Here is a 16,343-nt window from a genome sequence, read left to right on the forward strand (position 1 = left end):
ACCACAGACGTACACTTTCTCGTTACATCCTCTGTAACACTCACCACACCGCGCTTCCATGTACCCCCTCGCACACGCGCTTCGACCGGCTCACTCCTGACGGCACACTCACTCCTCGGCGTGCACTTTTTCCTCACACACCCCATGGTCGGACATTCTCGCACACCTCTTTTTTCGCACACCTGACCTGTCACACACTTCACCAACGGCCTTTCACGAACACCCGGATCCAAACCAATCCCCAAGCCGACTGAAGCTTTCCTCACATCATATACATTGCCACTCACCTCCGTACTTCGTCTCCGCACCTCCTCTGCCACCTGCAAACTTTTTATTTGGTTAGTGAGCACTTCATCATGATTTGAACACAGACCTTGTACATATTCCATGACTTCCTCCTTTATCTCCCTTTTAGTTTCCCTCCGTCTCTTCTTAATTTCACTCACCCCCTCTTCCACCTCCTCTAATTTTTCCTTTACCTCCTTCATCTCCCGGTGCGCCCCCTCTATTTCTTCCTCTAACGCCACCTTAACCGTTTCGATGTGCGTCCTCACCTCTCGGTCCTTCGTCTCCATCACTTCTGTCACCTCCTCCAACTTCTTCGTCAACCCCTCATGTACCATCTGACATTCCTTTTGTGTTGCTATTAATTCGTTTTTATTGTCCTTTTGTGTCGCTTTTAAACCCCCGATGATTGCAGTGTTCTTTTCCACTTGGTCCGCTAGTTCCCTTTGTCCGACTGTCAGCTGTTCTACTCCCTTCGTCAGATCTTCTATTCCCCCTTGTAACTTAGCCGTATTATTTCTCACCTCTTTCTCCATACGCCTCTCACCTCGCTTTACCTCCTCGCGCACCCCTGGGACCCTTTCGCCCAACTTGCGGTCTCTGTCCCTCTGCTCCCTATCGGCCCTCATTCCGTTCGTTGTTGCCTCATTTCTTTCTTTTAGTTCCTTAGTCATTTGAACACCCATGTTGTTAATTTCCCTGTTGGATATGAGCCCCTGGGCATACATTTTGTTTTCTTCATCCCACTGGGTCAAAAATTTCAACAAATTTGCAAGAAATGGATCCCAGGCCGTTGGCACCGCGGGCTCGGCTGCCGCGCGCTCGTGCGAGGCGCCTTTTTGCGCGCCTGAAACCCCGTATGCGAGAGCGCCATTTTGTGCGTCTGATACACCCTCAACCGCCTTGCCATTTTTCTCCTCCCTTTCTTCCACATACATTTCCCCGAGGTCCTGGGTCGATTCCACCCCGTCTATCTCTCCCACCGACATCCGATCGCCTTGATTGTCCATGGCGCGATCTCAAAATTCGGGTTTTATAAAACAACACAATTTCGGCAGCTCGTAATTTTGACCAAAAATTTTTTTTTTAAACTTTGGGCCTAACAAATTTAGTCCCAGGTTCGAATCCAACTCCTCGACACCAATTGTTACGGTACTAACACAATTGGTGTCCAAAATTTGGGCTAAATAAATTTAGTCCCAGGTTCGAATCCCACCTCCTGACTACCAATTGTTACGGACACGGTTTTTGGATGTTATTTTACCGAGCGGTGGTGTATTTAACCGCGTCCGAACAGTTACTCCCCGATTAGAACCCGATTCCACCCGAACGTTGACTAATCGCGCTACAGATATTCAATTGGGAAACCTCTAAAGCGACCGAAAGAGAAGAAGAGAGAAGAAAGACAGAGTTTGGAGGAAGAACAGATTTATTATACACACACAAGCAATATTTTAGAGCGACCAATATTATTTACAGCAATAGATGGAAAAGAGCAGTCACACAGTGCATTGTTAACTTATTCTATTTCATTTACTTAATCCCCAAGACAAACGAGTAGGACAGGACGTTCACACTCACACGGTGGATATTGCAGGCAGGTAATGGCTCGAGGTTGATTGCTTGGGAGGAAGGCAAGGTCGGAGGCCGCAGCTTTCAACCCCTCGCGGTTTTGGCGGGAAAACCTCCGTCGCGTATCCGCGGCCGTCACGCGCTGGCTCGGCACACCTGCTCCTCTTCCTGGGGTGGAGCCGTCTCCCTCCGTTCAGCGCGTCTCTCCAACTAGGGGATATTGCAGGCAGGTAGGTAGGTAGGGCTTGCGGTGGATTGCGCTCCTCTTCCAGGTCATCCCCCAGCGTATCTCTCAAGGCCTCTCTTTGGTGCAGCCTCGTTGCTCCTCTCCAGCTCATCTCCAGTCATCTCTCATCTGGTAAAGCAGTCCCTTACATTCGCTTTTATCACCTCCGGCGGAATTAAGCCGCCGGCTCCGAGGGCACGCCTACCGGGTCACTCACCGCGGTGCTGATTGGCTGTTAGGGCCGGTTCACTCCTGCCCTCTTCTGACGAGGTGGAGACACGCCTTTCTTCTCCAACCTTACCTCGTGGCCAATGGTGGTTGAAGAGAAAAACCGACCAAAATGCGGAAGGCAAATGGAAGGGAGGTTTTGGGGAAATTGGAAGGGCCTACGCTTATTTTGTTTGATACAATGCAAAGTCAATCTAGTGGAAAACACATACTTAGCCTACATGGAATAAGGAAATACACTATTTAAAAGATATATCGTGACCTGCGTGTATGTTCTATGAAATTAATTAGGAGGACGGCTGCGACCATTATTTACATTACCAGGATGTTACCATACCAAAACCATACTCTTCACATCCGTTACCCTTCCTCCAAAATTGTTACACTCCTCAAAACCCGTTACACTTCTCAAAACCCGTTACACTTCTCAAAATCGTTACAATATATATATATATATATATATATATATATATATATATATATATATATATATATATATATATATATATATATATATGTATATATATATATATATATATATATATATGTATATATATATATATATATATATATATATATATATATATATATATATATATATATATATATATATATATATATATATCTGAACGCAGTTCCCGTGTGGTTGATTTAACAGGTAAGACTGGAAGGTTCGGTGGCTGGCGGGAAGCTACGCGACGCTGATTGGGGAGCGCGCCAAGATTGACATCACCAGGAAGGTTATAAAAAGTATATATATATATTTTTTATCACCAGGAAAGCTACGCTCTGCTCACCTTCACTCAGATATATATATATATATATATATATATATATATATATATATATATATATGTATATATATATATATATATATATATATATATATATATATACAGAAAATAATATAAGGGTTTATTTCACTCACTCACCGCAGGCAGGTAGGTGGTCTTTCTGTCTTCTACCGACTCCTCTCCGGCCTTGCTCCCCCAGCTCTCTCTGTGCTCTGTCCCCCAAATATTCCTACAGGTCGCACAAGATCTGCCAGCCACTCTCTGATGGTTAAACTGCCGAAATCTCGGCTCTCTGCTCACCTTCACTCTTTCATTCCTCTTTTCTCCCGCCTCTGGAACAAACTCCCACACTCACTTCAATCACACTCCTCCCTCCAGGTCTTCAAAACAGCTGTTCACCACCATCTCTTATCTTCCCCCATCCAAAACCTTGATCTTTTCTACCCCACTAATTCACCCCAGATCCACCTTGTTTGAAATTCCAACTTCTTTCCTGGAAGTCTTGGCAGTGTCCATATGTTTTATACCTCTCCCACCCCCCCCCCCCCCCTTCCCATGCCTCCCCCCCCCAAAGCCCTCTCCCTCCCACAGTTCTCTCGATGTCTCCATGTCTCTCGGTCCCTGCTCTCAAATGTTGTGTTTGTGTCCTTCCCCCTCTCTCCCCATCTTGTCTACCGCTGCCGATGTTATTTGTTTTGTGTGTCTGTTTGTCTTTCTGTGTGATTAATGTTCGCTCTTTCACGAGCCTCGATCTTGTATACAAAAAAAAAAAAAAAATACTGCAGGGGTCTCGCGCCCCCCTCTATCCCGTGCACTTTGGTGTAGCTTTTTGTTTTTGGAGTCCGCCATTGAGTTTCCGCCTCAAGGGCTAAGGCCTTCGCAATCGGCTTCCGTGACCGTCTGATTTTAATCAAAGGTGGCCACACGACAATATGTTGAAAAAGTCAAAACTTTACATGGGGTGTACTTACTCTTTCACGTGACTATATATATATATATCACGTCAACGAACATAACAGAGTCATATATAATAAACAAGAATTAATTGCATATCCAACAGGCACACAAGGGTTAACATCACACATTACGCCTCCTAAAGGTTACTCATAAATGATTTGCAACCAATGAGAATGCGACACGAACCATCTCGGGTGTGTTCTTTATGTGATCCATCACTGACCCAGTTATGATTCTCCAGTAAATACAAATGTTTTGTGTTGATAGCATGTACAGTAAGTATCTCCAAAACTGCATGCACGAATTTTTTCTCAATACTGTTTAAGGATGCACTTTCGTCGATCGTTTCTTTCATTCGTCTCGTTTGTTTTAATGCAGCACCACATCTGCTACTTGTGAGATGCAATTTCGATCTCTATTAAATAGTTTAGTGAAGAGCTGACTCGTATGAAAATGATGTTTGTAGAGTCATTACAGGATAAGCCAGATGTTGTTGACATCTGTTGTAACAAAATACAAAACGTTTGCCGAGGGATCCTTGACCTGTTTCTCCATGGCAGGTGTATCGCCACATCAGTAGGATGTGAATGTTCAACGAGAAACGTTTTATTTCACATTTACCTGTGATTTTACCTTTAGTCGATCATTCTCCTATGGCTTGACCTGTTTCTCCGTTACACTGCTCCTTTCCTATGCCATCTCCAGGCATTGCAAATCGTCATTGCCGGGCACCGAAGGGGGCTCGGCAGTGACGCACGCTGAAAGAGAGTACTCAGTTTTCACTCTGGTTTCTTTCTTGTTTTCTTTCTTGCTTTCTTGCTTTCTTGCTTTCTTGCTTTCTTGTTTGTTTGTCCGGACGATATCTCAGCCATCCTTTGAGCTAGGAAGCTGAAATTTCGGCACAATAGTGAGCAAGTCCTTTGTCAAAAACGGTATTTATTTTTTTTGATTAATCAATAAATTGAGGAGTTATTTAATTATTAGCGATTAATTAAGTACTTATTTAATTAATCAAATTTCCTTTCTCTTCTGACCATTAACTCAGGCACCTTTTGAGTTAGGAAGCTGATATTTGGACATGCCAATGACCAGGTGATTTGGCTGCAAAGGATGTTTTTGATTTATTAATTAATCAATTAATCGATTAATTATTTAATTATTCGATTAATGACTTTTTTTTTCTTTTTTTTAAGTTACAGATTCTGATGAAATAGTGGTAGTTTATGTGTTCTCTGACCAAATTGATTAATGATTTAATTTTTTTATTATTATTTATTTATTTTCATTATTAATCATTTATTTATTTTCTTTCTCATTTGGCCAATATCTCAGGCACCTTTTGAGCTGGGAAGCTAATATTTGGACATGAGTGACCAAGTGATGTGGCTATCAAGGATATTTTTGATTTATTGATTAATCATTTCATCTATTAATTATTTATTAATTAATCGATTAATTATTTATTGAGTAATCAATTAATTATTTAATTTTTTATAAATGACTCATTTAATTAAATATTCTAAAAGATACATCTTCGGATGAAGCACTAGTGGTTTAGTTATGCGATTAGCCAATTGATTATGAAAATATTTTGTGATAATCTTTTATTGATTTTAATTATACAATTAATCAATCAATTAGTGTACACCTCTCCCTCCCAATGCAGCCTCAATGAGCTGCACTGCGGTATTGCCGGGCGCCGGAGGCACCCCGGCAATGCCGCGCTGCAGCATATTTAATTATTTGGCATGGGGCGGTGTACTTTGAATGTATGTGTACTTGTTGTGCACCGCTCCTTTCCTATGCCATCTCCAGGCATTGCAAATCGTCATTGCCGGGCACCAAAGGGGGCTCGGCAGTGACGCACGCTGAAAGAGAGTACTCAGTTTTCACTCTGGTTTCTTGGTTTCTTGTTTTCTTGTTTTCTTGTTTTCTTTCTTGTTTTCTTTCTTGGTTGTCCGGGCGATATCTCAGCCATCCTTTGAGCAAGGAAGCTGAAATTTCGGCACAATAGTGAGCAAGTCCTTTTTCAAAAACCGTATTTTTTTTTTGATTAATCAATTAATTGAGGAGTTATTTAATTATTAGCGATTAATTAAGTACTTATTTAATTAATTAAATTTCCTTTCTCTTCGTACCATTAACTCAGGCACCTTTTGAGTTAGGAAGCTGATATTTGGACATGCCAATGACCAGGTGATTGTGGTGCAAAGGATATTTTTGATCTATTAATTAAACCATTAATCGATTAATTATTTAATTATTCGACTAATGACAAAAAAAAATTTTTTTTTAAAGTTACAGATTCTGATGAAATAGTGGTAGTTTATGTGTTCTCTGACCAAATTGATTAATAATTTAATTTTTTAATGATTATTATTTATTTATTTTCATTATTAATCATTTATTTATTTTCTTTCTCATTTGGCCAATATCTCAGGCACCTTTTGAGCTGGGAAGCTAATATTTGGACATGAGTGACCAAGTGATGTGGCTATCAAGGATATTTTTGATTTATTGATTAATCATTTAATCGATTAATTATTTATTGATTAATCGATTAATTATTTATTGAGTAATCAATTAATTATTTAATTTTTTATTAATGACTTATTTAATTAAATTTCTGAAAGATACATCTTCGGATGAAGCACTAGTGGTTTAGTTATGCTATTAGCCAATTGATTATGAAAATATTTTGTGATAATCTTTTATTGATTTTAATTATACAATTAATCAATCAATTAGTGTACACCTCTCCCTCCCAATGCAGCCTCAATGAGCTGCACTGCGGTATTGCCGGGCGCCTGAGGCGCCCCGGCAATGCCGCTCTGTAGGATATTTAATTATTTGGCATGGGGGCGGTGTACTTTGAATGTATGTGTACTTGTTTTACCTTTTGTTGATCATTCTCCCATGGCTTGACCTGTTTCTCCACGGCAGGTGTATCACCACATCAGTAGGATGTGAATGTTCAACGAGAAACATTTTATTTCACATTTACCTGTGATTTTACCTTTTGTTGATCATTCTCCCATGGCTTGACCTGTTTCTCCACGGCAGGTGTATCGCCACATCAGTCGGATGTGAATGTTCAACGAGAAACGTTTTATTTCACATTTACCTGTGATTTTACCTTTAGTCGATCATTCTCTTATGGCTTGACCTGTTTCTCCACGGCAGGTGTATCGCCACATCAGTCGGATGTGAATGTTCAACGAGAAACGTTTTATTTCACATTTACCTGTGATTTTACCTTTAGTCGATCATTCTGCCTTGGCATATGTTTGTTGAAAGTGAAAATGGTTACACCTTCTCTGCTACCGTTCTACTTGGTCGTGTAAAGGTCCGTGTGTGTATCACGTGTGGTGCAGGTTCTGCTGTCGTGGCACGATGCCATGGTACGGTCGTCGGCCCGAAGAATCCAAAACGCATCCTTGGCGGAATGGGGGTCCCAGCACCTGGACAAGTGTATGTTGTAATGGACATTGAGCTCGGTGTAATTATACTCCATCATGTCCGGTGGATTTAGCACAATGAATCCCTCTCCATGCAGCAAATCATTTCAAACAAGTTTCCTCCAATTTGAACATGTTGCCCAAAAATAACATGCTCAGGTTGGCACATCTCCCGTCTTAACGGATAAAGCGAGGAATTATTCTCTAAACTGTTCGATTGGATTGCAGATTATACGAGTAGAGAATCGTGTTGTGTTGCCACTGGTGTTCCCATTTCCTCCAAACAGCAGTGAAGGTTAAGCTCACATGACAGCGCAATAAAGGCTGTGAGATGTAACGGCTCCTTCACGGACCTGGTGCCAGCAACTAAGGTGGCACTTCTGCCTTGGATGGTATTGGCATTGAGTTTGTTGTTATTACATTTTATGTACAGTGTCTAGGCTCATCAAAGAGCATGGTGACAGAGGGTATAAGGTAACCCACTGACAGTCGGTAATGGGGCAGTGAGTACAATACATGGACACAAGGGGAGGAATGAAAAGGAGTCGGATAGAGGAAGGAAGGACAAAGCAAACTGCAGCTAGATTGGGAGAGGTAACGGAGGTTATTGAGGGGACAAAAGATCACAAGTGAGGATGTGGGATGATCTAAGGTGGTGTTCCACCACCAACTTGGTGAAGGAGGTTCTATAAGTGAAAAAAGAGACACAAAGGAGCGACAGGAACTGTGGGCCTGGATTTTGGAAGCTTAACGAGGGGGTTAGGGACTGGAGAGGGACAAAGGGATGAAAGAGCAGAGGGAGTTATATTTGAGGAGAGGCGTTAGAAAACATAGGGACAGGTACCATCCAACTTTCACCTGGAGAGCTGGGATTAGAAGACAATTTGATTACAGTGGGGCCATAGTTCGGGAACATTTGAACAAGATGCGTATATTGAGTGATTGATGTATTCGTGCAAGTGTTATTTATGTAATCAATATCAGGATGTTTAACAATTGATTCTGTTTTCAGTATTTTTTCAATTTTTATCCTGCTGGTCTCGCCCCGAAGAAGTCGCAAAACGATTGCAGTGTGTGTGTGTGTTTGTGTAATATGGAGATGGGCCCAAAGAAGGCAACAAGATTATGGGTAAATCATGTGTCCAGGAGGAAGAGAAACGATTGGAGGAAAGATGTGTGTGAGGGGACGGGAGAGGGGTGGATGTGGAATAAGAAAGATGCAGCAGATGTCAAATTGTGGTTTATCAAGTTGTCTTCCTTCAACTAAATCTCGTTCGGAACCCAGTAGGAGGATTCGGGATTACGGAGAAAGACATTTTGCACTAAGTGAGCATGATTGAAATCGCATCTTGTACCTAGTTTTGCTTTCACAAAGTTTCACCAATGAAGTCATCCCTTGTTTTGATGAAAACTCTTCATTTTACCCAGTATTCGAGACAGCAGCAACGCTCCTGTCTCTGGGGTTTTTTTTATGCCTCCACCCCCGAAGGTGGCCGGAGGCATTATGTTTTCGGGTTGTCCGTCCATACAGGCTAAACCTCATTTTTCTCAGCAACCGCATGTCCGATTGAGACGAAACTTTCAGGTTAGGAGCGACACCCATGTAGAATGTTTTTATGATAACCAGACAGATCTCCTCGGGTTAACCTGAAGCGGTCCCTTCGGGTGGGTGCCTGGAATGTCCTCACTCAGAGAGAATAATCACCTGTCTCTGCTGTCATCTGAGCTCCAGAATTTGAACATCAGTATTATCGCACTTTCTGTGGTTCTGAGACCGGATAGTGGTGTTATCATGGTGAGTGGTTAAACGTACTACTGGTCTGATTGCTCTGATGGTTACCATGCCCAAGGAGTTTGTTATGAAATCAAGTCGAGACCTCTTTCCCAGATATGAGGCTTTATTGAAATCTATCTCCACATACCCTATCACACAAAATAAAAGAATCATTAGAACTACAAACAAAGAACGAAATTGCATTCGCAACTCATTTATAAGCACGCAGTTCCAATTAACATCCCATCATACCTTTCTCAAATGTCCGCTCACATAATACAGAAAAGCAGCAAACTCTGCCTCCCTTCTACACTTCACTACGTTATATATCACTCTTCAAGTATCATCCCACAACCGCATCTTCTTCTTCACATTTCGTCACAGAGTTGATGTCGCTGTATCCAATAATCTGAGTCCCATGATAATTGAGGTAACACAGGTCAACGAGCATATTATATGGCTGAGGATTTGTCACTCCTTGGGTGTCATTCCCCTGGTCTCTGTATATGCTCCGACTGAGGCAAGTGGTCTCACTGAAGAGGAGACATTCTATGCCACGCTCAAGTCTGTGATTGATCAGTGCCCCAGGCGAGACACTCTTCTTGTCTTGAGGGATTTCAATGCATCGACTGGCACTGCTAGGGATGGTTATGAGATGTGTGTTGGTCCCCATGGGTCTGTAATCAGGAACCAGAAAAGCACTGGGTTCCTTGACTTTACAAGAAGTCATGGACTTGGCGGGCTGGTTCATGGTTTCAGCACCCACAACTTCAATGCTGGATGTGATATTCTTGCGCAGGTGGTGTGGCAAAGGAGATTGACCATGTGCTCGTTGGTGGTCGCTGGAGGGTGCTCCAGAACTGCAGGGTCTCCCAGTGTATTCAGTTCCTCAATACCGACCATATGCTTGTAGCAACTCTGAAGTTGCAGCTCAATTCCAGGAGAATGGTGCCATCTCATATGATGGATGATGGCAATCTCAAGGATGAGAAGGTAACTGAGGAATTTGCGAACAGGCTGAGTGGGGATTTTGGGGTCTGGGTGTTTTGGGGGATCCTGAAGAGTTGTGGAGCGCCTTCAAGACTAACATCCTTGATGTTGCTAGTGGTTGTCTTGGAACCCACCATCAGGCGAAAAGGAACATTGTCTCCCAAGGGCCACTGGATACCATTGACCAGAGTTGCAGGGCCAGGCTTGATGGCAGAGCTGAGCTGTTCAGGGAGCTGAGACATAAAACTGCAGGTTCGCGCAGGGTGGACAAGGAGGCCTATCTGTGAAGAATCTGTGAAGAGGTAGAGCATCACCAGTGGTAAGCTGATTCTCATCCTGATTACGTTTGAAAATGTGCATTGCGTTCCTCCAAGCTTGTCCTTCGGTGTACTGCAGTTTGAGCGGAGGGTGGTGAGCTCTTGACAGAGGGGTCTGAAGTGAAGGCCTGTTGGGCTGGTTACTTTGAGCGGCTCTACCAGGCTGACCTGCTAGCTGTTGAGTTGGATGTCACGAGTGTTACTATCCCTATTGCTGACCCTCCAATCAACTATGAACCGCCTTGGTTTGCAGAAACGCATGCTTCGGTGAACCAGTTGCAGGGGAGTAAAGCTCCTGGGATCTGAGTCATTCATGCTGAATTTCTCAAGGCTGGTGGAAATGCTGTACTCGTGTCATTGTATGCAGTTCTTTGCTCTGTTTGGAGCACAGGCATCATCCCAGCTGACTGGAAGAGGGGCCTTGTTGTCCCTCTCTGGAAAGGGAAGGGTGATCACCAGGACTGCAACAACTACCAAGGGGCTGCACTGCTCTCAGTGTCGGGCAAGGTATTTGCTCGGATAATTATTGACAGGGTTCGCTCTCATCTGTTTGAGTACCAGTGCCCAGAGCAGTCGTACTTTACACCAGAAAGGTCAACGATTGACTGTAAGCATGCTCTTCGGGTTCACACCGAACGCAGGCGAGAGTTTCAACAGGGGCTGCTGCCAGTCTATGTTGATCTCAGCAAGGCATTCAATTCAGTGAATTGGGCCCTCTGGAGGATTCTCAGTCTTCGTGGGGTGCCACCAAAACTGATCAATGTGATTTCTTAACTAAACTCTAGTACTGAGAGTGCTGTGAGGTGTGGTAGATCCATCTCTGACTTATTTCCAGTTGTTACTGAAGTTTTTCAGGGGTGTGCACTGGCCCCCACACTTTTCAACACTTGTATGGACTGCATTCTGGGGAGGATGTTGGTAAGATCAAGCTGCGGTGCATCGTTTGGGAATGTCAAGATCTCTGACCTTGATTTCGCAGATGATGTCATCTCCGTAGAGATGCTGGATATCCTTATGGGGGGCCCTCCAGGCACTGAACGAGGAGTTAGTCGGAGCCGCTGAAATTATGGGTTTCCTGGGTCAAAACCAAGATCCAGGCTTTCAATGACATACTGGATGAAGAACCACCTTTAGAGGCCATTTTTCCCCGCAGAGCAGGGGTTGGCCTTTTTGGGGCACCTTGGTCCCTTTTTGAAGCAATGTTTTATGGCCGGATGCCCTTCCTGCCACCAACCCTGTTAGTCGCCTCTTGCAACAGACAGGGAATTACCAGTGAACTGGTACTCAATTTGCCGACCTCGGAAGGATGACAGGCTGAGTCAACCCCCCTGGCATTAATTCAGTAATTGACCGGGATTCGAACCCAGGATCCAAGGATCCCAAGCCGGCACCCTAACCGCTAAGCCAACACCAGGTTTTTTCACCCCTTTCAAAGGACAGAAGACAGGTATCCCCTGCTTAACGAATGCTCGAATAGTGAAGGTTCACAACAACAAATTCTTTAATTTTTGGCTATTCGTCACTTAATGAAGGTCTTCATTCGTGACAAGCTGCCTTCTAAACTGTTTCTGTCTGTGGTGAGGATGTTGAGATCACAGAGAGATTCACTTACCTTTGCAGTGATATTCACGTCTCCACATGTTGTGAGCCAGAGGTTGATAGACATCTGGGTCAGGCCTGGGGAGTCATGGACTCACTGGATCATGGGGTGTGGTGCTGTCGGTACCTATGCAGGAAGATGAAAGTCTGAGTCTTTAGGTCATTGGTGCTTCTCGTCTTGCTCTACGAATATGAGACTTGGACTGACCAAGGATCTGAGAGGGTGACTTAACTCCTTTGGTACCAGGTCTCTTCTGAGAATCCTTCGCTAAGGCTGGTTGGACTTTGTGTCCAACGAACATTTGCTGAGAGAGATTTGGATGAGATTTGTTACCTGTATAGTCAGAGCTTCAGCTGCAGCTGTTTGGACATGTGGCTCATTTTCCTGACACTGATCCTGCTCACCAGATTCCCTCAGTGAGGGAGCCTCGTTGGTGGAGGAGGCCATTAGGCCAACCACATGCCTCGTGGTTGCAGCAGGTTGATCGGCATATCAAGGAGATGGGTAAGGTATCTGCCTGGGGGATAGCTAGTGGTAAGTGGATGCAGTGACGTACTGACCTGGTTCGGGTGGGTTTGGGAGATTGGTGGTGTACTGAGTGGGTTTGGGAGATTGTATTGTGGTGCACTTGGTAAGTTAGTTGGGAGATTTTATGGGACTGGATTAGGTAGGTTAGGCAGATTGTATGGTTGTGGTCCATGTGGGTTTTGACTTTTATAGGACTGGATTAGGTAGGTTAGGGAGATTGTATGGTTGTGGTTCGTGTGGATTTTGGGAGATTATATGGGACTGAATTAGGTAGGTTCGGGAGATTGTATGGTGGTGATTCGCATTGGTTTGCGAGGTTGCATTGTGGTGCACTCGTTAGGTGAGGGCGATTGTATGGTTGTGGTCCGTGTGGGTTTGGGAGATTTTTGGGACTGGATTAGGTAGGTTAGGGAGATTGTATGGTTGTGGTCCGTGTGGGTTTGGGAGATTTTATGGGACTGAATTAGGTAGGTTAGGGCGATTGTATGGTTGTGGTTCGTGTGGGTTTTGGGAGATTTTATGGGACTGGATTAGGTAGGTTAGGGAGATTGTATGGGACTGGATTAGGTAGATTTGGGAGATTGTATGGTTGTGGTTCGTGTGGGTTTTGGGAGATTTTATGGGACTGAATTAGGTCGGTTCGGGAGATTGTATGGTGGTGGTTCGCATTGGTTTGCGAGGTTGCATTGTGGTGCACTCGTTAGGTGAGGGCGATTGTATGGTTGTGGTCCGTGTGGGTTTTGGGAGATTTTATGGGACTGGATTAGGTAGGTTTGGGAGATTTTATGGGACTGGATTAGGTAGGTTAGGGAGATTTTTATGGTGGTGTTTTGGGTTTGTCTATATTCATGTTGTCGGTACGATTGATCAGCGTGACTTTCTCCACCTTAAGAACACCCTTTGGGACAACACCCGGATTATCAAGCAGATTCATTGAGGCCATAGAGATCTATCTTGCTCCTACAGTGACTTGAGCAGTCTTTTGTGTTTCCCATAATGGCCGATTGTACATTCACGTCATGCTATTCATCAGCTGACGTTGATTAAAGGGTAGGTCGAGTCAGCACTATAAGAGATGCACATTCTTTGCTGACTCTATCTCCCTTTAATTGCACACCCGCTACGTGATGGTGTTGTCAGTAAGTGCTTTTTTTATCCACAGACATTGATGAACCGTCTAGCAGTGAGCAAGCTGGCACTTTGAGAAAAACTAGGACAACTTAACGTGAAACTTGAACTTAAACATAAGAACGTATCAGCTTTGTACAGGAAGAAGTTTTTGTACCGACTTTGAGCTGAGGACACATCGAGCCTTCTTACTTATCCTCAATGACGTTGTTTTCCCCTCTCATTACCCACTTTATTCTGCTTCTCGGTGAGACGTGTCGGGTCGGAGCGTGTAAAATGCATCACCGGGAGAACTCTTACGTTCACGATTCTAATGAACAATCTCTGCTCGACTGATGGAGTCGGGACTCCCAGCTCGGCGAGAGCTTCCAGCCGTTGTTTTTGCTACCGAACGGTTTCCATCGGAGTACCTTATTGCACGCTGTGCAGGCAGCTGTTGCGGCCCACAGGGCACAGACTGCATCTGGATTCTGGGAGGTCTCCCGAGTGTTTTGGCCTTTGTGTGCTAACCACCACTTCATCTTCGCCTCGGTCGGAGCGTCTTGGTAGGAATGCTCTCTTGGGAGGGAGCTAGTGAGATGTCTGCACGCCCCGGCATGAGCAATTGTGATTTGTTTCCGGTGAATATTGACTCAGAGTATTTGGTGATGTTTGTTTTTGTCGCTTTTGTTTTTCTCATTCTGCGGTGTTTCTTATCCTCATCCACCGCAGTGCGGCGGCACAGGTGCCTGATGCGATGGCGAGCACGCTTTGAGGCCGTGCAGGTGTATAAAGACCGATGCGAGTTAGCTCGGTGCCATCATGCGCGGTCCTTGCTCTGCAGGGCCTTTTCCGTGTGGAGGAAGTACCACCGGTTGTGGATCCACAGGGCGGTGAGTGAATAACTTGATAAGATTGAGCTCTTTGGCCCTTTCTCAGGTGGAAGTGATTTGTGGTTCTGGTGTCGGGTTTGCTGTGTAACACCTTTGTGTTGTTAATAGTGGAGAATGAAAGGGATAAAGAGGACATTCTGGCCTGGTGGTAACTTATTCAGAGTTTTTGCTCATGTTCATCATCTTGGCATCATTGGCAATGGCACTTTGTGCTGCTGTCATCACGTTGGGCATGACAGTTTGCAATCATTACCCTCGCCTGAGGAGAGCGTATTGCATTTGAGTCTGTTTGTCTGTTTGTCCGCACAGAATAAATATGATTTTCTCGGCAACCGTTGGTCCGATCGACAGGAAATTTTCACCATCGGTGCAACTCCACCTTTAGAATTTTTTTAAAGATTATTATGACGTCATAGGTTACGTTGTTCGGCCGCCATCTTGGAAAAACCGAAAAACTTTGCACCTCTATATCTCCGAAAGTGCTGAATAGAAAAAAATGAGAAATGGCTCATTGTAAAGAACTCTCCATGGGGAATAAAGTATGTTAATGATGATGTCATAGATGCCTCCATTATGACGTCATAATTCGACAAGTACAAAACTTCATCCGATCAAGATGAAATTTATTGAGCGTCATGTAGGTATAAATTGGTGGAGAAAATAATAATGACTATAGATCATGTGGTTCGGCTGCCATCTTGGAAAAACCGAAAAACGTTGCACCTCTATATCTCTGAAAGTGCTGCATAGAAAAAATTGAGACATGGCTCATTGTAAAGAACTCTCCATGGGGAATAAAATATGTTAATGATGATGTCATAGATGCCTCCATTATGACGTCATAATTCGACAAGTACAAAACTTCATCCGATCAAGATGAAATTTCTTGAGCGTCATATCGGTATAAATTGGTGGAGAAAAAAAATGATATTGTTGTGGATTCGGAGGTCGGCGCTCCCCTTATCAAGGGGGGGGGGGTTAATCCCCTTGTCTTCTAAGCTGGCCGCCCCCCAATCCTGCAAATTATGACGCTCCTCCCGGTCGGTCTTGGGTAGGGTGATTGGTCAATTTGGGGTCCCAAATACCTAATTACCAACCCCGACCACGAGCAGGGAAATAACTCCCACTCGAACCACGGATAAGATGGAATATTGCTGAGCGGTTAGCGATCCGAGCCGTTAACAAATGACTAAACCCGATCCTGAGCGGTTACGAAATCGTGCCACAGGTACTCAATTGGAAGAAAAGACGGAGGCGATCGGATTAGGAAAACCAAGAAGGAACAAGGTACATTTATTAACAAACCAAAATAGGAAACGATAGGAATATATAGGCCTCTTCTCCAATGGCTTGATCTCTGATCATCAATTTGGTTTCAGACCTGGTCACTCTACTCTGGACATGCTGCTTCTGCTTTCTCAACAATGGATGGAGGTCCTCAACGCCAAACAGGAAATTAGAGCTGTCTCCCTTGACATTTCACGTGCCTTCGATACGGTCTGGCACCCTGCTCTGCTCACCAAACTCTCCTCCTTTGGTATCCATGGAAATCTCCACGCATGGCTGGCGGACTTCCTCTCTGGTCGTAGTCAACGTGTGGCCCTGAATGGGTTT

The 16,343-nt window shown here is 44.1% G+C and overlaps 1 protein-coding gene across 6 annotated transcripts in view; it reads left to right on the top strand.

Moving 5' to 3' along the window:
• The window catches only part of SFI1 (SFI1 centrin binding protein), a 281,420-nt gene that overhangs the window by 207,793 nt on the left and 57,284 nt on the right, over nt 1-16,343 (top strand). For all 6 annotated transcript variants that reach the window (XM_068105729.2, XM_068105731.2, XM_068105732.2 and 3 more), the window contains 2 exons: nt 7,437-7,533; nt 14,569-14,729. In XM_068105729.2, coding sequence (XP_067961830.2) covers nt 7,437-7,533; nt 14,569-14,729 — 258 coding nt within the window. The remainder of the gene's footprint in view (nt 1-7,436; nt 7,534-14,568; nt 14,730-16,343) is intronic.

The sequence above is a fragment of the Myxine glutinosa genome, chromosome 2 (genome assembly GCF_964187855.1).
Source record: "Myxine glutinosa chromosome 2, kmMyxGlut1.1, whole genome shotgun sequence".
In the NCBI taxonomy this organism is placed as follows: domain Eukaryota; kingdom Metazoa; phylum Chordata; class Myxini; order Myxiniformes; family Myxinidae; genus Myxine; species Myxine glutinosa.